General features: G+C 45.7%; 1 protein-coding gene across 5 annotated transcripts in view; it reads right to left on the bottom strand.

Annotated features, from left to right (window-relative positions):
• The window catches only part of CDH23 (cadherin related 23), a 600,475-nt gene that overhangs the window by 107,365 nt on the left and 471,596 nt on the right, over window positions 1-21,514 (bottom strand). For 4 of the 5 annotated variants that reach the window (XM_027858426.1, XM_027858400.1, XM_027858408.1 and 1 more), the window contains exons 30-36: window positions 17,095-17,230; window positions 15,439-15,827; window positions 15,227-15,328; window positions 7,500-7,649; window positions 5,424-5,552; window positions 3,505-3,633; window positions 606-833 (exon numbers count right to left, since the gene is read on the bottom strand). In XM_027858426.1, coding sequence (XP_027714227.1) covers window positions 606-833; window positions 3,505-3,633; window positions 5,424-5,552; window positions 7,500-7,649; window positions 15,227-15,328; window positions 15,439-15,827; window positions 17,095-17,230 — 1,263 coding nt within the window. Of the gene's footprint in view, window positions 1-605; window positions 834-3,504; window positions 3,634-5,423; window positions 5,553-7,499; window positions 7,650-15,226; window positions 15,329-15,438; window positions 15,828-17,094; window positions 17,231-19,670; window positions 20,013-21,514 lie in introns of those variants that run through there. The other variant, XM_027858420.1, reaches the window with a different exon arrangement.

Raw genomic sequence — 21,514 nt, 5'->3', positions numbered from 1 at the left:
GATGATTCCATTACAATCTAGATGATTCTGAGGGTCCTTCCAGCTCTAGAGGGTTCATTTCATGATCTTGGAGGGTACAGTCCCCCTACCCATATGACCCTCCCTTCCCTGCCTTTGTGTTCTAGGACAAGTAGCATTATTTCTATGGACCTTGGTTTCCCTCTCTGTAAAATGAAGGAGTTGGAATAGATAACCTCAAAAGCTCCTTCTCTGTTTGGGTCCCATGATCTTTTTCTGAGCCCCCAACTCCTCCAGGATCTACTTGGGTGAGAACTCCAAGCATGGGTCATAGCCAACAAGTCACTGGTGAGATGACGGATAGAACCACTATCGGGAGAGACTGCTAGGACCAGGAGACATGACCCAATGCTTTGGTATTCAGCATTGTCTCCCCTTGCACTAAGCAGGAGACGCTAAACAGATTTTTATCGAAGGAAAATGAGAAATATTAGTAAACGCGCCCACACAACAGCATCTAGTTTCCACTCGCCGAAGCTCTGCCCTTGGTACTCTTATCAGTTTGAGAGAATTCCTGCTCCCCATTGCTACAAAGCATCCCACTTCCTTTCATCCTCCCTCCCTCTCTCTGCAGCCCCTTCACTTACCGAGAGAGTCGGAGTGCCTTCATCCTCCACGGTGACCACCAAGTGGTAGAAGCTTTGGCGTTCTCGATCTGGTGGAGAAGGCCGGGTGACAATCTCTCCAGTGACCCGGTCCATTCGGAAGGTCATATCCTCATTTCCCCCGGTGACGTAGTAGGACAGGACACTATTGATTCCGATGTCCCTGTCAGTGGCTATCACCTGAACAACAGCAGTGCCCCCACCCACATTCTGTGAAAGAGACAGGGAAAAGGAGGTTACTCCAGATCCAAGGTGTTGGGATCAACATGTTGTTGCTCCAGCCAAGACCGAGAACCTGTTTTTGAGAGCTGTGTGACCTCGATATGCAGTAACCTTCATAATGTTTGATTTTATGGGCTATCTCTCCCTTATCATTGCTCAGAGTTATTCAAAGAGATGGAGTTCTTAGATAATGTCTCATTTGGCATGGGGCCCAACAACACGTTAGTCTAGACTGACTCATTCTTGGGATTGCATGAGAAACCATTTCTTTGGATACTGGCTATCTGGGTATGTCTCTTCTCTGGGAGATGGAATAGGGCTCTCTTTGCCAGTCCATGGAAATTGACAAGAGGAAAGGAAAGGGAACATGGCCAAACAAACTGTGGTATATGAATGTAATAGAATATTTTTGTACCAGAAGAACCACGAGAATAATGAATTCAGAGAAACTAGGGAAGACTTATATAAACTGACGCAGAGCAAAGTAAATAAAACCAAGGAAATGATGACCATATCACCATATGGGAAAACAACATTGAAAGACTTGAGTACTCTGATCCATGAAGGGACCAACTATGACTTCAGAGGGCTGACAGTGAAATGTACCACCTGGCTTTTGGCAGAAAGGTGGTGGACCATAGGAGTGGAACAAGGCATACATTTTCAGGTATTGTTTCTCTAAGCTATTCTAAGTCATTGGTTCTGTTACTAGAGATGATGGAGGCAATCATTGGGAAATGATAATATCAAAAAAAAAGAACATCAATAAGAAATTTTAAAAAAAGAGGGAAAGGTGTTCTGTATTCAGGATCCTTTTTATTTTGGGAGGATTTATAATTCAAGTAGGATTTGGGGAGGAGCTGTAGGTGAAGAGGGATCCACTTTCTGGAATTTAAAACCCTCTATAATCTGGTCTTAACATATCCTCCACTTTGGGACCCACTCCTCTATAGCCTTCATTTAGCACTTACTCTATAATGCTTTATATTATTATCTATTCTTTCACGTGTATGAGTCATCAATCAATCAATTAACAAGCAATTATTAAGTATCTATCATGTGCCAGGAACTGTGCTAAGTGCTGGAGACACAAAGACAAAAGTGAAATAGTCCCAGCCCTCAAGGAGCTTATATTCTATTGGGGGAGACAATATATATACATGAGTATGTATAGAACATATAGAAAATAAATACAAGGTAGTTTGAGGAGAGAGTTCTTTAAAAGGTGTGGGGGAATCAGAGAAGTCTTCTTGAAGAAGGTGAGGCTTGAGCTGAATTTTGAAGAAAACCAGAGATTAGACAGGGCAGAGATGAGAAGGGAGCATAGTTATGAGGGCAGAGGTATGGAGATGGAAAATCTAACTTCCCAAATTTGTAGGTGAGACAGTGAGTAGGCCAGTGGAGCTGGAGTATAAGGGAGTAAAGTGCTGTGAAGAGCTTTAAATGCCCATCAGAGGAGCATATCTTTGATCCTAGTGACAATAGAGAGCCACTAGAATTTGTTGAGTGTAGGGAGTGGTGACAGTATCACACTTGCATTTTAAGAAGATTATTTCAGTAGGAGTGTGGAGGATGGATTAGAGTAAGGAGGGGCTTGAGGCAGGGAGACTCAGAAGGAAGCTATTATCATAGTGCGAGAAGTGAGAAGGGTGACAAGGTCTGTGGCTGTGCGAGTGGAGATGCTGTTGAGATAAAGACAACAAGATACAGTAACCAATTGGATATGTGTGGTGAAGGAGGGTAAGTCATGGAGGATGACATCTCCAATCTAGAGGACTGGAAGGATATTGGTGTTCTTAATGGTGATCAGGGAAGGTTTTCTGGGAAGCCAGGTAGAAGTATGGGTTTGTGGGGGAACAATGAGTTCAGTTTTGAACCTGATGAGTTGGGGAAGCCTTCATGAAATCCAATGATTTCCCAAAGAAATTATAAACTCCTGGAGTGTAGCAGCCATATTTGCTATGGCTGTTCAATACTCAGAGCTCCTGATAAAGGCACTTTAAATACTTCACAGGATTTGAGAGTTGGAAGGGACCTCAGTGGTACTCTGGTAAAACCCACTATACCATCCCCAATCATGGGGTCATCTAGCATTTGTTCGAAAACATCCAAGGAGAAGGAACTTGCCATCTCTCATGGTACCTCATTCCACTCTTGGACAGTTCTAAGTGTTAGGAAGGTCTTTTTGACATCAAGCCCAAGTTGACCTCTTTGCAAATTTCACCCATGGCTCCTGGTTCTGCCCTCTAGGACTAATTAGAATAGGTCTAATCTCTCTTTCAAATATCGGCTCTTAGATACTGGAAGTATGACTGTCATGTCTTCCCCAAGTCCTCTTTTTTTCTTGGCAAAACATCCCCAATTCCTCCAGCCAATTCTCATACGACATGGACTCATGTCTCTAGATCCTAGGACAGTGCCTAAGACATAGCAAATGCTTAATAAATGCTTGTTGATCGATTGATTGATTAACCTGAATGAATGAATGCTATTGAGGATACTTAGGACACTGTTGAGACTCAACAAATATTTGTTGAATGAATGATTAAATGGGCCCTCGTAGGCACTCAGGTTACAGGAGTAAGTGGTTGAGGAATGAAGCAGGAATCCTTCTTGACCACATAGGATAGTAGTGTGGGTGTGAGAAGGTTGAGCTCACCTCATTCACACTGACGTTGTACCCAAAGGGGCTCTCAATGACGGGAGGATTATCGTTGATGTCTAGAATGGTAACCCGCAAGATGTGATCTTTCTTTCTAGGAGGAGAGCCACCATCAATGGCCACAATCTATGGCGGAGGGAGAGAAGAAAGCAGTAAAGGGTGGTAATCATGGAATCATAGGAGGAAGAACAGATTATGGCTTTGGAGTCTAACAATGATAAAGATTGGCTGCCAGTAAGGAAACTTGGAACCTACTGATTCATGTCTGCCTCCCAGGCTGGCCTGGACCTTGCTTTCAACCAGTAAGGGAAGACAGAGAATAATGTTGGCTTACACCTGTCTACCTTCCAACTCTCTTGGTGGCTGTGACCCTTGCTCAGACTTGTGGTTCTGACTTTGACTCTGACTCTAGCTTGCTTGTCTCCTGGTTCTGACCACACTTAGACTTTACTGGCTTAGACCACATTTGTAGCTCTCTCTCTCTCTCTTCCCCCTGGTCTGGCTCCTAAATTCCAGTTCCTGAGCTTGACCTTAGGCCAAGGACCCTGCCTCTGGTTCCTGTCTGTAATGGATTTACTGTAGCTGGCTGACAGAACCAGTGTTCTGTGAAGTTTTTTCTGTGTGGAACCTGAGGAGACTGACCCTAAGCTGGACATAGTGGCCAGTGCCCAGGAGAGGCATGATATTTTTTCTTGGAGCAGGTGTCTGGCTGGCTCTGTCCCGGACAGCACTCTACCAGGGCTCCCCAGGCCCCATCCAAGCCACAAGAGAGCAACGATGGACAATTTGAATTTGCTTATCAAGGTTTACCTTCTTAAAATAAGAGGCCATGTGGCCTAGTGGATAGCACTCTGGCCCTGGAATCAGAAGGACCCAAGTTCAAAACCTGTCTTTGATACTTAACTAGCTATGTGATCATAGTCAAGTCGCTTTACTCTTTTTAGTCACAAGTGACTCTGAGATTTTAGATTCTAGGTCACTTTTTATCTACATCAGTTAATTTCCTTTCTTTTTGAAAAATGCTAATGCGATGCAAAAAAGTCTTTATGATTCTTAAATCACCATCATTTCCTAATCTGCCTTTCCCTGACCCCACTTCCTTCCCTGCCAAATTGTCTCTTATTACAAAGAAAAAAACAACCCAGAAAAAGTTGATTAATTTTCCAAGATATGTTCCCATACTTCATCCCCTTTTATTCTTGTACCACCCCTGTGGGTAGGGTAGGTATTATTTTCCTCAGTTTTCAGATGGGGTAATTGAGGCATGTAGTAAGTTAGTGACAGTTAGCGACTGAAGCTAAGTACCTCCTGCCTCCTCAAACCACCTTTGGCTGTCAAGGCAGTGCCTATAGAAATCTTAGTCATTTCCTACTCTGGACACAAGACTTCTTTATCCATGCCTTCTGGCTCTCCTCTGATGTAATGAATAGTGGCTCAGTCAAAGACCTAGGTTCTGACTTGTACTGCCTGTGTAACCATGGGTAAGTCAGTGAACTTTTAGATCCTTCTGGAAACTCTCTGTGATGCCAAATTATAGGCAAATGGCTCTTCTGCATACTTCTTGCATTGTGAACCCTGTACTGACCCAGGCGTACTGACCAGAGGGACAGAACCCAAATTGGTAGGGAGAGTAGATTGTAGGGTCACAGATTTAGAACTGGAAGGAGCCAAAGAGACCATCTGGTCCCCTGCTGACATTGTGTAGATAAGGAGGCTTACAGGGTTAAGTGATTTACCTAAGGTCATATAGGAATTAAACGGCAGAGTTGAGACTTTGACCCAGATTCAAAGGCACCATCATGGAACGGAGTATGTGGCCAGCACCAAAGCTCTCCAAGGTAATGAGCTTTGCTCTGCTGAGTCAGACCTCTCGGGGTTCTAGAGCATCCCAGGTGAGATGGACAGGGCCTACTTACCTTGAGAATATAGTGATCCAATTCTTCTCTGTCCAGGGGCCTGGCCACAAACACCTCACCAATGGAGTCATTGGTGGTGAGAATTTCAAAGGCCCCACCAATGTTTCCTGAGGCCAGGTAGAAAGACACCTGCCAGGGGAAGAAGAGGTGATATTGAAAGGGAGAGCTGGGAAGGTGAGAGAACAGTGGAGGCAGGGGTGTGTGCTGATAAATGTTTAACAACCAGCTCCCTGGGAACACGACATGCTTTAAAGTTTAATCTGCATTATTAAATTTTCTACATCACTTTCTTAAGTCTAGACAATCAACAGAACATCAGAGCAAACTGACTTGTAGCTGTTTGCTGATTTCTGAGGTGTCAATGCTCACATTGAAAATTTAACAACCAGCTCTCTTGAGCAGATGGCTCAAGCACATCTGAGTAAAAGTCACCACTCTGCCCTTACTCTCTTGTATCTGAAGCAAGATGGTCCAAATGTTTGAACCTTATCCAAGCTTACTCTCCGGAGAAGTATGGACCATTTTGTTTTTGCAAACACTCACTTGCAAAGAAAGTTTGATGAAAATAGTTTATTAGGTAGTACCCTCAAATGTTTCCATCCACTCCAAAAGGCAGGTGTTACTCTAATGGTGCCATTGTTTATATCTTATATTAACTTATCTGTGGACATGTTGTGGCCTCACACCTGATTACAACATGAACTCTCTGAGGGCAGGGCCAGTCTCACTTTCTGTTTGTACTTTGGTACTGACCACAGAGCCTGGACTTAATAAATGCTTATTAGTTGCTTGGTTGTTTGATGGATAAGTGCAGGGGACGACACGGCCTTGTCCACATTCAGCCAGTGAGTCAATTAAGTGTTTCCTGCGTGTCAGGCACTGCGCCAAGGGCTGGGGATACAAAGAAAGGCAAAAGAGAGTCCCTACCCTCAGGGAGCTTCCAGTCCATAAGGAGCACAGGACTTGCATCTGAGTCCCAGTTTCTCTGATGTGTCATCATGATTTTCCCAGGATAAAGCTCCATGGAGGAACATAAATTGTATAGAATGACAGACTTTTCTTTCTTTCTTTCTTTTTTTTTAAACAGACTTACTTTCAAGGAGATCAAAGGGAATTAATGTGATCACGGGTTGTTTCATAGATTCGGAGCTAGAAGGGCCCTCAGAGCCCATCTGGTCCGACCTCCTCATTTTACAGATGAGGAGGTCCAGAGAGAGGAAATGATTTGCCCAACCAAGGTCACACAAGCAGTGTGAGGTCTCACGTCTGGGATCTGAACACAAGGGCTCTGACTCTGGATCTGGCTGTATGAGGTACTGGGTCTGGTGCTTGGGGATGCATAGCATTGTGTGCACACCACGAATGTAATCTTCTTGAGGGTCAGCACTGGGTTGCTTTTATCTTTGTATCACCAGGGCAGTGTGGCTTACTGAGTAGTGAATCACAGTCAGAAAGACTTGGCTTCAGCACCTGCCTCTGACATTGTGTGATGGTGGGTAAGTCAGTCAACATCTCAGTTTCTGAGATGATAACTTACTGATAAGTTAGGAATCTTCATTGGTGGAGGCAGGTTTTAGCCTGGGAATTCCCAAATGATGAAAACACAGATCTGGACAAAAAGAATACCCACAGTGCCTAGCGAGGTGCTGGACACATTCTAGATAACTGTTGGTTTGATTTGCTTGGATGATTTGGGAGCTGTGGGGTTGTGGGTAAGCCTGCGCCTCCCGTGATGTACACATAGTTTGTGCAAATGTGCTCACTGTGATTATGTGATTGACAACTCAAGAAGGGCATCACAGTTAGGATGCAAACCCTGAGGATGAGCCAGCTGGTGTCCATGACTCCCTCCTTGGGAGGCTGGACCCCACTTTCCACCTTGCCTGGTCCAGCTCTGCATCTAAGAGCTTGAATGAAGACTCCATCTGCCCTGCTCTGTCTTTAGCTCGAGGCTGAGTTTGAGCTAACTGTGCTTATGAAGCAATGACTTCCCTCCCCTCCAGCTGAGTTGACCACGCTGTCCTTCACACTGGGGAGATCTCAGGAGGAACTTGGGTGGGGTGGTGTGCCCCCTACCTGTCCGTTGCTGCCTATATCAGCATCCCGAGCTGTGACCACTGCTACCCGTCGTCCCACAGCGCGGTCCTCAGGCACGCTGACAGCTGAGTCAGAGGTTGGGTCAAATTGAGGGCTGTTATCATTCTCGTCCAACACCGTGATGTAGACCTGGGAAGGGTGGAGGGATGTGGTCAGAGAGCCCTGTTCTTTCTGCCTCAGGCCGTCCTCAGCCAGAAAGTGGGCTGCTAGAGGCCATGAGGCGAGGCAAGGCCTCCATGTTGTCCTAGCTTCACACTCCTCATGGAATACAACAATGATGTCCTGACTGATATGGGTTGAAATCTAAGTCCATCTTGGGGAATTAAGTGAGAAAAACTCTGCCCAGGCTAGAAGATGGGTGAGGCCTGGGGTGGAGCAGAGGTCATACTCCTAGGCTCTATCACTTTCAACTCAACCTGGTGTTTTTACAGAAAAGACGCAGGCTTATCTTTGCAGAGTAAGGGCTGGGGTGTAGGGTAGGAGGAGGCTGAGCGATCGGGGGGCAGGGGAAAGAATAGAGGGTTTCCATGCTTGTCAATGTAACTTATTGATGTAACATGAGGAACGTGCAAAGTACGTGCAAATTCACACATTTATTTTGAGTCAACAACTCTGGCCTTCTTGTGAAGTGGCTGAATATGCTGAATAGGGTTTCCAGGGTGTGTTCCTCATGTTACCCACACACACACACACACACACACACACACACACACACACACACACACACACACTTAACACAGGGCATTCCTTGCCCTGGCTGTCTCCCATTTTATACAGCTCTGTGATTTGCTGGGGACTGGTCCCTAAAGATCGGCAAGGGAGAAGGGGTAACTAAGTCTTTAGCTTCTAGCCTCTTTTCCTGATCCATGCACTGTGGGGTTTGCATGGTTTCCTACAGATTATGTGAGCATCTGTACTTTTCTTTAGTTTAGTGGAAATACGTTTTTTTTCCTCTGTTCGTTTGTAATTGTTTTCCTTCCCTCTTTAGGCCTAACTTCATTCTCCATGATCCCAACCCTTCAGTGATGGGAGAGAAATTAATGATCCTGAACCCCTCCCTCTCTTTGACCCTTCCTCCTTGCCCCCTCTCCTCTTACAGGGAGCATGTAAAGGAAGGGCTTGGTCGGCCGTGCTCCCCCCAAGGATCTTGGATGTGGCTTTGACTTTATCTAATGCTGAAAGCTCAGGACTTGAAATGTGTGTGTGTGTGTGTGTGTGTGTGTGTGTGTGTGTGTGTGTGACAGAGAGAGACACAGAGAAAGAGTGAGAGACAAAGAGACACGGACAGACAGACGTAGAGAGAGACACAGATACACACATACACACATACGGAGAGAGACAGAGAGAGACAGAGACACAGAGAGAGACAGAGAGAGAGAATCTTCATAGAAGGACCTAAAACCATCTCACCATCATCCCTTCTTGGATAAGCTATTCCATTTCTTCATGGCCAAACTATTCTACTTGCTCATGCCTCTCTACTAGCTATAGTATTTTAGAGCTGGAATGAGCCTTAGAGATAATTTTACAGATGAGAAAACTGAGGCTTAAACATCCTATTTCCTTATTTCACTCCAATGAAATGGTATTCAAACAGTTTTACTTAATTTTTTGTTTAATGTCATGGCACCTGGGAACTTTAACTCTGTCTCAGATTAAGGAAAAAGTCATTGGAACACAAGACATTTCGGGCAGTTTGACAGGTCCTGGGTCTCTCAAGGCTTCTGCGGCCATGCCTCTGAGGGAGTGGCAAAAGGCGGGTTACACTTATTTCAGGATCTGTTCCTATCTATGCTCATTTTTCATGATTGTCTAGCGGCCAAAGCTGCAGAGAGCAGTGCGAAGACTGGGGTCCTTTGACCTTGAGCATGGTGAGGGGGCTGAGACTTTAGGAATGAGCAGGCACATTGCTAGTAATGAGGTCAGCCAGGCCCCTGAGTGGGAAAGCTGAGCAGCATTGGGGTGAGAAGAGTGGAGAATCGGAGAAAGAGCAGCCAGGAATGTGGTTGACCTTTCTGTGGTAATGTCATGGGGGCAGAGGCGCCCTGTTTCCCCTTTCCAACATCTTGAGGTGTGAAGATGCTCAGGGCTGACAAACCCCACGGCTGTCATTAGAGAGCTTGCATTTGAGTCTGTTCACCGTGGCCCTGCATTTCAGTGACAGGGAGGGGAGAAAGGTAGAGTTGAGTTGTGGTTTCAGGTTCCTGATCTGAGACTCAGCAGAGGAAACTGTGTCACCTTTGAAAGGCCCCTGCCCACACTCCCCCCACAAATCAGAAAGAGTTTGGGGGTGGAGGAGGAAAAGAGTTGGTATATTTAAGGCAGCACCCCCTGCCTGAGGTCCTGCCAAGGGAATGTGGAGGATAGAGATCAGGGGATGGACTGTGTGTCCTAGAAAGGAAACAGGTGACTAGGAAAAAAGAGACCAGAATGACGTCTTTGTTAACGTACTGTCACTTCGACATAAGCAAGAGGGTAGAGGCTTAGCCAGGACGTGAGAGTGGTTATGTACTGGCATAGGCAACCACGGCAGGCTGTAGAATAACCTGTCCCTGGGTCTCTAAGAAAACGACTGGGCTTGGTTACAGTCATAATAACTAGGCTGGGCTAACAGGGACTCTGCCCCAGAACGCTTATGGTGTTTGCAGTCCTTCAGCAGTCAATCAACAAACATTTACGAAGTGCCTGCTGTTTCTAGCACTTACAAAGCAACAAAGACAAAAAAAAGCAGTCTTTGTTCTGAAGGAGCTTACACTGAGTTCAATAACTAGTTATTGAGAAAAGTAAGTTAAGATAGGAAGCTATTGGATAGAGTGTCTTCCCTTGGCAAGTGATGTCTGAAGGGGGATCTTCCTTGGTCTGAGTCCCCATTTCCAATTACTTGAAAATGGGTGATGGGCCATTTTCCCTGGGTACAGTGTTGGATCACTTGCTAAATCTCCACAGTGGATCTCCAAACCTTTTTATCCCCCTGTAGTTCCTGTCCTCCACCATCTCAGATGAGAATCTTGTCTCATATTTTACTGAAAAAAATCGCATCTCTCTTCTCCCCTCTTCCCCATCTCGCATCACCCAGATCTGTTCTGCTACTATCTCTTCCTTCACCTCTGTCTCATGTAATGGGGTGGCCCTTCTTACCAAGGCAAATCTCTTTAAATGTGCAAGCGATCCCATTGTATTCCATCTTCTCCGGCAGATTGCTCCCCTGTCATCCACTCTCACTTATCTTCAAATTTTCCCTTTCTACTGGCTGCCTACAAACATGTCCTTGTCTTCCCATCCTGAAAAACCCTCATCTGATCCATCTGTCCCCAGTAGCATTGTCTCATATCTCTTCTTCCATCTGTAGCTAACTCCCTGAGAAGGCTGTCTATGATGGGTGCTGCTACTTCCTTTCCTCTCGCTCTCTTCTTATCTCACTGTGGTCTGGCTTCCAACCTCATCATTCAATGGAAACTGCTCTTTCCAAAGTCCCTAACACTCTTTGATGGCCCAATCTAAAGCCCTTTTTTCAATCTTATCTTCCTTGACTTCTCTGAAGCCTTTGGCATGTTGACCACCGTCTGTCTTTCTTTCTTTCTTTCTTTCTTTCTTTCTTTCTTTCTTTCTTTCTTTCTTTCTTTCCTTCTTTCTTTCTTTCTTTTTTGGCAATTGGGGTTAAGTGACTTGCCCAGGGTCACACAGCTAGTAAGTGTCAAGTATTTGGTCTGAGGCTGGATTTGAACTCAGGTCCTCCTGACTTCAGGGCCAGTGTTCTATCCACTGCGCCACCTAGATGCCCCCGACCACCATCTTTCCCTTGATGTTTTCCTCAGGTTTTCATGACCCTGCTCTCTCCTGGTTCTTCTCGTACCTATCTGACCACTCCTTCTGGGTCTTCTTTGCTGGATCTTCAACCAGGCCATGTCCATTAATTGTGGTCATACCACAGGGCTCTGTCCTTGGTCATCTTCTCTTCTTCTAGGCTATATTACTAGGTGGGTCCCATCAGCTCCCATAGATTCAATGATCATCTCTAGGCTGATGATTCTCAGATCTACATATCCAGTCCTTAATCTCTCCTAAACTCTAGTCTCATATCTCCAACTGCTTTTCAGACATTTCAAACTATATGTCCTACAGGCATCTTTAACTCAACATGTCTAAAACTGAGCTCATTATGTTTTTCCCCAAAGTAACCCTTCCTTCCAAACTCCCCTTTACTTTAGCTAAGGACTGCCTATTTCACCTTGATGACACTTCCAGAATATACCCCTTTCTCTCCTTTAACACTGCCACCACCCTGGGGCAGACCCTCCCCTCACTACCATATTATTACAGTAGTCCACTAATTGGTCTCCCCACCACAAGCTTCTGGCAACTCAGCTGTCAAAGGGATTTTTCTAAAGAGCAGATCTGATCATATCATTTCCCTGCTCAGTAAACTCCAGGGGCTCCCTCTCACTTCTAGGAAAATGTGGGGGAGAGGGGCAGTTAAGTGGCACAGTGGATAGAGCACCAGCCCTGAAGTCAGGAGGACCTGAGTTCAAATCCAGCCTTAGACCAAACATTTGACACTTATTAGCTGTGTGACCCTGGGCAAGTCACAACCCCAATTGCCTAAAAAAAAAAAAAAGGAAAAAAATGTGGTGGAGAAAAGAACACTTTCAGGGAGGGGAGATCAGCAAAAGCTATATAGAGAACATTAATGGTGCCTGAGCTGACCCTTGAAGTATTCCAAAAGGCAGAGAGATAAGGAGGAAATAAATTCAGGGAGGCAGGAGATCACACTTTAATTTGGGGAGTAGCCATGGTCCTGTTTGCCTGGAATATGCCTGGAATACTTACAAGGACCTAACAGGAAAAGGTAAGGTGGAATTAGATCTTGGAGGATCTTAAATACAAGGTTTCTGAAGGGTTTAGAAGTTTATCCTCAAGACAATAGGGAGCTACTGAAGGCTTTTGAGTACTACAGTGACATTAGAATGGAAACTGTACCTTAGGAAGGTGATACTGGCAGCAGTGTGGGGGATGGGATGGAGAAGAGAGAAAGCAGAGACCGCAGAGATGGTAATGGAAGCTATTGCAAGAATTCAGGTGAGAGCTAGGAAGGGCCTGAACCATGATGGTGGTGCCTAATTGAATGAGGATGTTGTGGGAGGGGAAGATAAGGAGCTGAGGTGACTGGGAAGATGGGGATGTCATTGTCAGAAAGAGGGAAGTTAGGGGAAGGGGCAGGTGGAGGCAGACGGATGGTTTCAGTTTTGGGCATGTTGAGGATGTGTGGCTGGTCTCTGTCTTAGGGGTACTGAGGTGAAGTAAGGAGGGATCGATTCCGAGGTTAGGAGGCTCTGGGGGGGGGGGTCATGCAAGCACTCCTTGGAACAGAAGTGAGACAGCCTGCAGCAGCAGCCCAGGGGATATGGCTCAGTGGAGACGAGTCTTGCATGACCTTGGAGAGGATACAACCTCTTGGGGTCTCTGGTTCCTCAGGTATGAAATGAGGACTAGATGACCTTGAAAGTCTATTTCAGCTCTAACTCTATGGTCCCACCAGGAAGGAGAAAACACTCAGGAAGGGGTGGGTCAGGGGACCAGTTTCTTTACAGTGTCACAGACCAAATGGCATGACAGCTGCTCGAAGCCAACCTGTCCCTTCATGAATTGCATTGGAACCTCTCCTGAGCAACCAGACGCAGACGATTCTCAATTTTCTTGATGGAGGCAGTGATGCAAATAGCCTAAAGATAGCTATGTCTGGCTTTTGAAATGCACGATACGTTATTTCTCCCACAGCAAATTTTCCTTTCCAGTGACTCTCTTAGGCCAATATTAAAATGAGCCTATCCATCCTGAGCGCACACCAACTGACCACGGAGGGGGAAGGGGATGGTGGGAGCAAGCTGCCAAAACCGATGCTGGGTGGATAGGGGAATCCTGCCTGGGATGGGATCCACACGGTGGATGAGCCACACATGGATAATAGAAAATTGTCTACGAGGGACCCTCCGATTCTCCTAGGTAGGTAGGTGGCTAGTAAATAAGAATAGAGTCAGGAAGACCTGAATTTGAATCCTACCTCACACTAGTCATGTGACCCTGAGCAAGTCACTTAATTCCTCTCAGCCTCAGTTTTCCCATATGTAAAATAATAATAATAGCTAACTGTAAATGTTATGTAAATTATGTGCCTATTATATGCTAGTAACTTTGCTAAGTGCTTTATGAATACTATCTCATTTTAAAAATGGGACTAATAATAACATCTAACTCCCAGGGTTATTGTAAAGATCAAATGAAGTAGTAATTATAAATTGCAAACCTTAAAGCCCTATATAAATGATAGCTATTCTTCTCTTTCTCCTTCTCTTCCTCTTCCTCCTTCTCCCAAACCCAGGTACTAAAGCCTACCTGGTCAGCCAGTGCATCTTTTTTCTAGGACTAGGCTTTCCTTTCTTCTTCCCTCTTGCAGTGTCCTTAACAGTTCCATCCAAATTATTCCCTTCCTCCAAAGCCAAACTGAAGTGATAGGATCATAGATTTTGAGCTGAAAGGACTTTGGGGGCCATCTAATACAACCTCCTCATTTCATAGATGGGAAAACCGAGACCCAGAGAGATCCCAAGGGTGAAGAGGGAATCTACGCGGAGAATCCCAACGGCTAAGCTGGAACTGAAATCCAGGCCCGCTGGCTCCAAAGCCAAACTTTTTCTTTGTACCAACCCGCTTCTCAAGTCTTGCAGTTATGAAAAAGTCTCCTCTGACTATTAGATCCTTAAGTGATCTCCCTTTTCCCTGATATCTCAAAGCACGTCATCTACCAACGAATCAAGCACTTGATCAAGGACAGTTCCTATGGATGTCTTTCCAATTTGTCTGTCAGCCTTATCTAAATGTTTGGGGGCAACACCCCCCCCATATTCCTTTTCCTCTTGTACCCTCTGTGGGACTTCATGCTGGCCTGGGCATCTGAGAGGACCACGATCAATACTCGTTGAGCTGTTTGGCGGAGTTGGGTTAAGGGCAAAAAAGATCAGAATAGAGAACATCCATGCAGGGCGAAGGTGGAGAGCTCCTGAGCTCTCTGCTTAGAATTGTCCTCTGGAAGGAAGGACTGGCTGAAGGCTCATGGCTAAATTTCATGCAGGGGCCAGAGCAGACAGTGCCCATAGATCAGAAGGCGGAAAGGGAAAAGAAACCAGGGCATCCTCTTACTCACCTTCTGCAGAAGGGATGGCAGGAAAGAAGTAGAGAAAAATACAATGGTTATTGATTCAGTTGTCCTTCTAGTTGGTACTTAGCCGGTCAATGGAAGGAGGGCTTAGTAGAAGAACTTGAGGTATCTGACTTGATGATGATGAGTGGGGGAGGATGCCCTGATTGTCTTATATCATCCTCACTTCTCCCACCTGGTTTCTAATGCCCAGCGTATGAATTTGGGAAACCTGGTCCAGGTAAGCCCTGAGAAGGGTGTGTTCCATGCTGTAGCTTAGGCCCAGGACAGCATGATTCTGGGACTATCATAGGTGCAAGGCTATTCTAGGTCACTTAGACCCCAGGATCAGTCCTGGAATCTACTCTCTCAACCTGAACTGATATCCATCCCTTTGACCTCATCTCTCCTGTTTAGACTTTGTCCTCCACCCAGGGTCTGTCAAAGCTCTCTGAGCTACAAGTTATCAATCAGGCTAGCCCCCTGCATCACTCTTGGTGAAGTATTGACTTACCACAGTAGAATCAATTTTGGGCCCTCCATCATCTGCCACGACTGTCAGGGTATAGAAGTCTCCTTTCTCCCTGTCCACCAGGCCCTTGACAGTGATCACACCCTGTTGGGAAAAGGGAGGACCCAGATGGGGAGTGACCAAAGGGAGCACATAGGCAGTTAGTTTGCTGACCACTCCCTCCACGCCCATCCTTGCTGTGGTTTCCAACTTACCGTGACAGAATCGATTTTGAAGAGGGCCCGGGCCTGGGGGCTGGTATAAGGGTCAAATCTGTAGACTATGGGGTTGATGTTGTCCATGGAGAATGCTTGTACCCTCACCACCTCAGAGCCCCAGGGCAGGTTCTCCATGATGGCGGCCTCATAGGAAGCATTGGAGAACTGTACGGCCTCATCCAGCTCATTAAGGAGAGTGATGTAGACACTGCAGAAGCCCTGGTTGAACGGGGGCGCCTGGTCGGTGGCCGATACATTCATTAGGTAACTTGTCTTGGTCTCATAGTCCAGATGGTCAATAGTGATGATGAGACCTGTGCTCTCATCAATCTCAAACTTCGCCTCTGAGCCCGACAGGATGTGGTAGATCACTAGCCCACCGTCCCCTGGAAGTAGGGCAGAAGTTTGTGTATCTCATTTACAAAATAATCTTCCCCTTTCCAAACAACCTACTCTGGACTCAGGTTGGCCACGAGTGAAATCCCTCCAATCTTGTTCCTGCCCCACCCCCTAGCCTAATCTGGGGCCCATGGAGATGGAGTGTCCCAGCATGCACTGCTTCCCAACCTCTCTGGTCTGGATGTTGGTTTGAAATGTAGGGAAGAGTGAGAGATGCTGCACATAGTGTTGGTTCTAAGACCACCTAGGACCTAAGCTCCTCTGTCAACCATGCCTTTAACCATTGCAAAATCTGAGATTCACACAACTAAATGGAATTTCAAGCAAGAAAGCATTTGAGCAGGAGCAGGAAGGGTGATTTTTCAGGAACAATGTTACAAATCTTTGCATATTTCCTCAAATGGAAGTTTTGAGCAATGTCATCTTACTAATTGCTAAAATCAATGTCAATTGTAAACTTCCACACCAACGAGGGGACCTGAAGTGTGACTGCTTCACAGGTAGGTAAATGTTAATTTGGAGAAGGCAATGACACCTTCATGGTGCAGTGAACAAGAGGGCTGGACTTGGGGCCAGTAACTGGGTTCAAATCCTACCTTGGATGGTCCCTAGCTATAAGACTATGGGCACATCACTTAACTTCAGTTTTCTCATCTTGAAAATGGTGGACAATAATATCTGTAGAATTTTACCTCATGGGAAAGTACCCTTTCCTCCATGAGTCAAGCTTTTAACCTTTAGTATTAAGGGTTGAGGTACAGAATTCAAACGTAGACTCAGACCCTTCTTAGCTGGGGTGACCCTGGGCAAGTCACTTAACCTTTGTTTGCCTCAGTTTCCTCTTCTGTAAGTAGCAGAGATAAAGCACTTATCTTCCGCAGTTGTTAGGAGGATCAAATGAGAAAATATTTGTAAAATGTTATGTCAACTTTAAAGTGCTATATAAACACTAGCTATCATCATCTTCATCATTATTTATCATTATTAGTATTGGTATTGGTATTATTGCCTAACTAGCTTTTGGGGCTTTCAGGTTACATCATTGGCTCATATTGAGATTTCAGTTCACTAACATGTGAATTGTACCTGAGGTATGTAGGTACTTTCCATCTTCTACTTTGGAAGCTTGTCTTTTGAACCAAAGTGTAGAACTTTATATTTATCCCTATTCCATTTCATGATGTGTCCCTCCCAATGGATGAGTACACATGGACTGGATTTCTCCTTGGTGGAGGGGAGAAAGGGAGGACTCACCTGTGTCCCGGTCTGTAGCCTGGACAACAATGACAGATGTCCCAATTCCTGCGGTCTCCCGTAGCCCCAGGCGGCTGTATTGCTGTTGGGTGAACACTGGGACCTCATCATTGACATCTTCAACATATACAATGACCTGGAGTGGAACAGGGGACCAGAAGGGAGGGTTGTGAGGGAATAATTGTTTGCTGGAAACTGGGTCTCAGTCATGTGGGTGTTGGGCAGTTCACATTGCCTTAGGCAGGTAACAATTTCTTTGGGACTCAGTTTCCTCGTAGATCAATCCATTGATCAATGGATCCATTAAGCACCTGCTGAGTGCCAGGCATTATTCCAGAAGCTGAGAATACAAGACAAAAATGAAAGGGTCCCTGCCCTCAAGGAACTTACATTCTAGTGAGGCACACACATCCCTACTAGAGATATATATATATATACACATACACATAAACATATACATATACATATACATATATACACATACATAGAGATAGTTGTGGGGAGAAGGTACTAGCAGATGGAGGAGAGAGGAGAAGTATATATAAAATGAAGAAAGTGGATTAAGATCCTGGATCTGAGACCTACCTCATTCACAAGGTCCTTCCTTTTTCACAAGGCAATTGGGGTTAAATGATTTGCCCAGGGTCACATAGCCAGTAAGTATGAAGTGTCTATAGCCGGAATTGAACTCAGGTCCTTCTGACTCCAGGGCCAGTGCTCCATCCACTATGCCACCTAACTGCCCCCAGACAAGGTTCTTTTAAAGATTTAAAATAATTTTTTTTAACTAGACCCATGACTTATTTGGTATAGGGAACTCACAGCGAGGGAATTCCTTCTACAAATGCAGATGAATGACTGCCCCACAACCTAGAGTCTTAGAGAGTGGCCTACACCCCCCAAGAGATTCAATGATTTGGCCAGAGTCACCCAGCCAATATGGGTGAAGGGTGGGATTTGAACCCATGACTTCCTAACTTCCCAACACTGATTTTCTAGCCATATATCACCCTACCTTTCTAAAAGAGATCTACATCCATCATGCATAGATGATATGAGCTGATTTCATGGGAAAACACTTGGAAAAGCTAACCAGAATCATAATCCTCAGTATCATTAATCATTTTAAAAAATTCCTGCCCCCCCCCCCACAAAGTCAGCACAGAGCAGATTCACACCCTGGGAGAGAAAGATCCTTGTTCAGCATCCTCAGGTACAATCCCACAAGGCTGTGGGAACAGGTGAGGATGATTTTGGTAGCAGGGCCCCACATGTGGAAGCTATGTGGCCCAGGTCAGGCAGGGCAGAGCCAGACTTGGGGCCTAAGCACCTTCTCTAATTCTCTGTCAGTGACTGGCCTGGATGAAGATGATGAACTGAATGCCTCTAGTGGAGTTGGGGCCTGGATGGCCCCAAGGACTTAGCCAGAGATCATCCTTGCCTTTGAGGAATGGGGGGGGGGGTTATTCAGAGATCTCTTGCCTAATAGATATTTGCCTACTTAGCTGGTGTTGGCCCCAACTTACACAAGGCCAGCACTGAAGAGTAGAGATTTCAGGAAAGGTCAGTACTCAACTGGCTGGTAAGAGCTCTTCTGGCCTTGAATTCTATGATCCTGTGATCTTTTGAAATCCTTTGTATTTTATTTGGAATTCTCTTTCTCTGTCTCTCTCTTTCTCTCTCTGTCTCTCTCTCTGGCCCTCTGTCTGTCTCTGTCTCTGTCTGTCTCTGTCTCTCTGTCTGTCTGTCTGTCTCTCTGTCTGTCACACACACACACACACACACACACACACCCCAGCCTCTGGGTCTAGCCCTCATCACACCTCCTGATTTGGCCTGGGATATGAAAGGGGCGGTAAGGTTAAGGAGAAGGAGGCTGGACTGCTGTGAATAATCTACAAATATCATAAAATGATCCAATTTAGAGCAGGGAGGAACCTAAGAAAAGGAAGGCTGAGGGTACCAGATGCCTGGCATGGGGGCAAAGCCAAGCTGAATGTTGTTTCTGAAGCTCTCTTTCTCAGTTTCCCCTGATTCAGGGGCCCCTCTGCCCTTGGCAATGAATGCTGTGTCATCAGAACTTTTTTTTTTTACCACAAGAACCCAGACCCCACATGCAAATGAGAACAACCAGGCCAGGATGCAGCTGCTTTCCAGGTTGAAATATGATGTCGTAGCTACAAACAACTTGTCTGGGGAGGCTCTAATGGGGAAGAGGGGTGGGGTCCTGCACAGAGGAATTTCGGGAAGTCTTAGAGCCAGCGGAAAGTCAACATGTATACATCACAATGACAGTCCCTCCTGTGTCTGCTATCCAAATGGCCTTGGCAGCTGAGGGTCATGGGAAAAACAAAAAAACTAAAAAAATCAGGGACTCCAATGTTGGTAAGACAAGGGCAAGGCTGCAAGGACATAGGTCTGACGGAGTCTCATAGTCCTCTGGCTTCATCTGGGGTGTAAAGGAAGAGGTGTAGAGACGCTGTGCCAGAGGGCATGTGGTTTCCAACAGATGGGGTGTCACATGCACATAGGAAACATGTAGGCCTCTTATTCAACAGGCAGTTGCAACAAGAAGCTGGTGGATCAAATGTTGATTCAACTGTATTTTTGTCCGGGGAGCTTAAAACAGGTGAGTGTGCATACGTGTGCACACGTTCATAGGTGTGTTAGGGAGCTCGAGAGCTAGAAAGAGACCTCAGAAATCAGCTAGTCCAGTTCCTATGTTTTACACATGTGGAAACTGAGATCCAGAAAAGTTAAGTGACTTGGTGTGGGCATGTGTTAATAGGTTTAAGGTTGTAGGCGCCATCTTTGTGTAGGCTAGTTAGATTCCATTGAAGATAGCTGGTTCCCAGGTCCAGGGCTGCATCCCTAACCCTGGCTGCCCGCTTCAGAAACATGTTGTTGGTCACAAGACACTGCATGAGAGAATGAGAATGGTTTGGTGAGAGCCCATCCCTACTGTTGAGGAAAATAGTTCCAAGAAATTTAATTTAAAAAATTGTTTTGCTTGACTAGGTGTACTTGCTACAAGAATTTTCTTCTCCTTTTCCTTCTCAATGGGAGGGAGAGAAAATAAACGCTTGTTAATTAAAGAAATTTAATTAACCTTTTTAAAATAACCCTAAGTCAATCACTAACAGTAGGTCAGAAACAGCATCTTCAGAGATGAAGGATCAGAGCTGGCCTGATGCTAATGTGGAATAGGTAGGTGGTCACATGGTACCATGAAGCACTCCATGCCCCCAAGTTCTCAATCAGCGGGCCTGAAATTCCTGCTATCTTTGTCACTCTTTTGGGGAAGATAGCACAGTACAAAGAGGCCTGTATTTGGAGTCAGATGATCGAAGTTCAGAACCTGGCTTTGCCACCTGTGTGACCATAAATAACTCATTTTCACTCTTTGGACCTCAGTTTCCTTATCTGTAAAATGAAGACATTGGCAAAGAACAATTCTAATATCCTTAGCAGCTTTAAGTTTATGTGTTTAGGATGGATGCATTTTGAGGCAGTCCTTGTATATTATGATGCACGTATGTCTGTTATTATGTGGGGATGAGAGAGAGAGGGAGAGAGAGAGAGAAAGAGAGAGAGAGAGAGAATGATAGAGACACAGAGAGAGACAGAGAGAGAGAGAAGAGAGAGAGACAGAGAGGGAGAGAGAAAGAGAGAGAAACAGACAGAGAGAGAGGAAGACAGAGAGAGAGGGAGAGAGGAAGAGAGAGAGAGAGAGAAGGAGAGAGACAGAAAGAAACAGGGAGAGACAGAGAGAGACAGAGAGGAAGAGAGAGGGAGAGACAAAGAGAGAGGCAGAGGGAGGAAGAGAGAGACAGAGACAGAGAGAGAGGGAGGAAGACAGAAAGAAAGAGGGAGAGACAGAGAGAGAGACAGAGAGAGACAGAAGCAGAGGGAAAGAGAGGGAGAGATAGAGAGAAAGAGAGAGAGAGGAAGAGAGAGAGAGAGAGGGAGAGAGACAGAAAGAGAGAGAGGGATGGAGAGAGGGAGGAAGAGAGAGGGAGAGACAGAAAGAGACAGAGAGAAGAAGAAGAGAGAGAGACAGAGAGACAGGCAGAGGGAGAGAGAGACAGAGGAAGGAAGAGAGAGAGAAAGAGAGAGAGATAGAGATAGAGAGGAAGAGAGAGAGACAGAGAGAGAGAGAGATAGAGAGAAGAAGAGAGAGACAGAGACAGAGGGAGAGAGAGAGACAGAGAGACAGAGCGAGACAGAGAGAGAGACAGACAGAGAGAGAGAGGAAGAGAGAGAGACAGAGAGGGAAAGAGACAGAAAGAGAGAAAGAGAGAGACAGAGAGAGAGAGACAGACAGAGAGAGAGAGAGGAAGAGAGAGGGAGAGATAGAGAGAGAGAGACAGAGGGAGGAAGAGAGAGAGACAGAAAGAGAGAGAGAGAGAGAGAGAGAGAG

This window comes from Vombatus ursinus, unplaced genomic scaffold, assembly GCF_900497805.2.
Source record: "Vombatus ursinus unplaced genomic scaffold, bare-nosed wombat genome assembly UNPS02000749.1, whole genome shotgun sequence".
In the NCBI taxonomy this organism is placed as follows: domain Eukaryota; kingdom Metazoa; phylum Chordata; class Mammalia; order Diprotodontia; family Vombatidae; genus Vombatus; species Vombatus ursinus.
The sequence above is the reverse complement of the archived record's forward strand: the minus strand, read 5'-3'. Positions and strand labels throughout refer to the sequence as shown.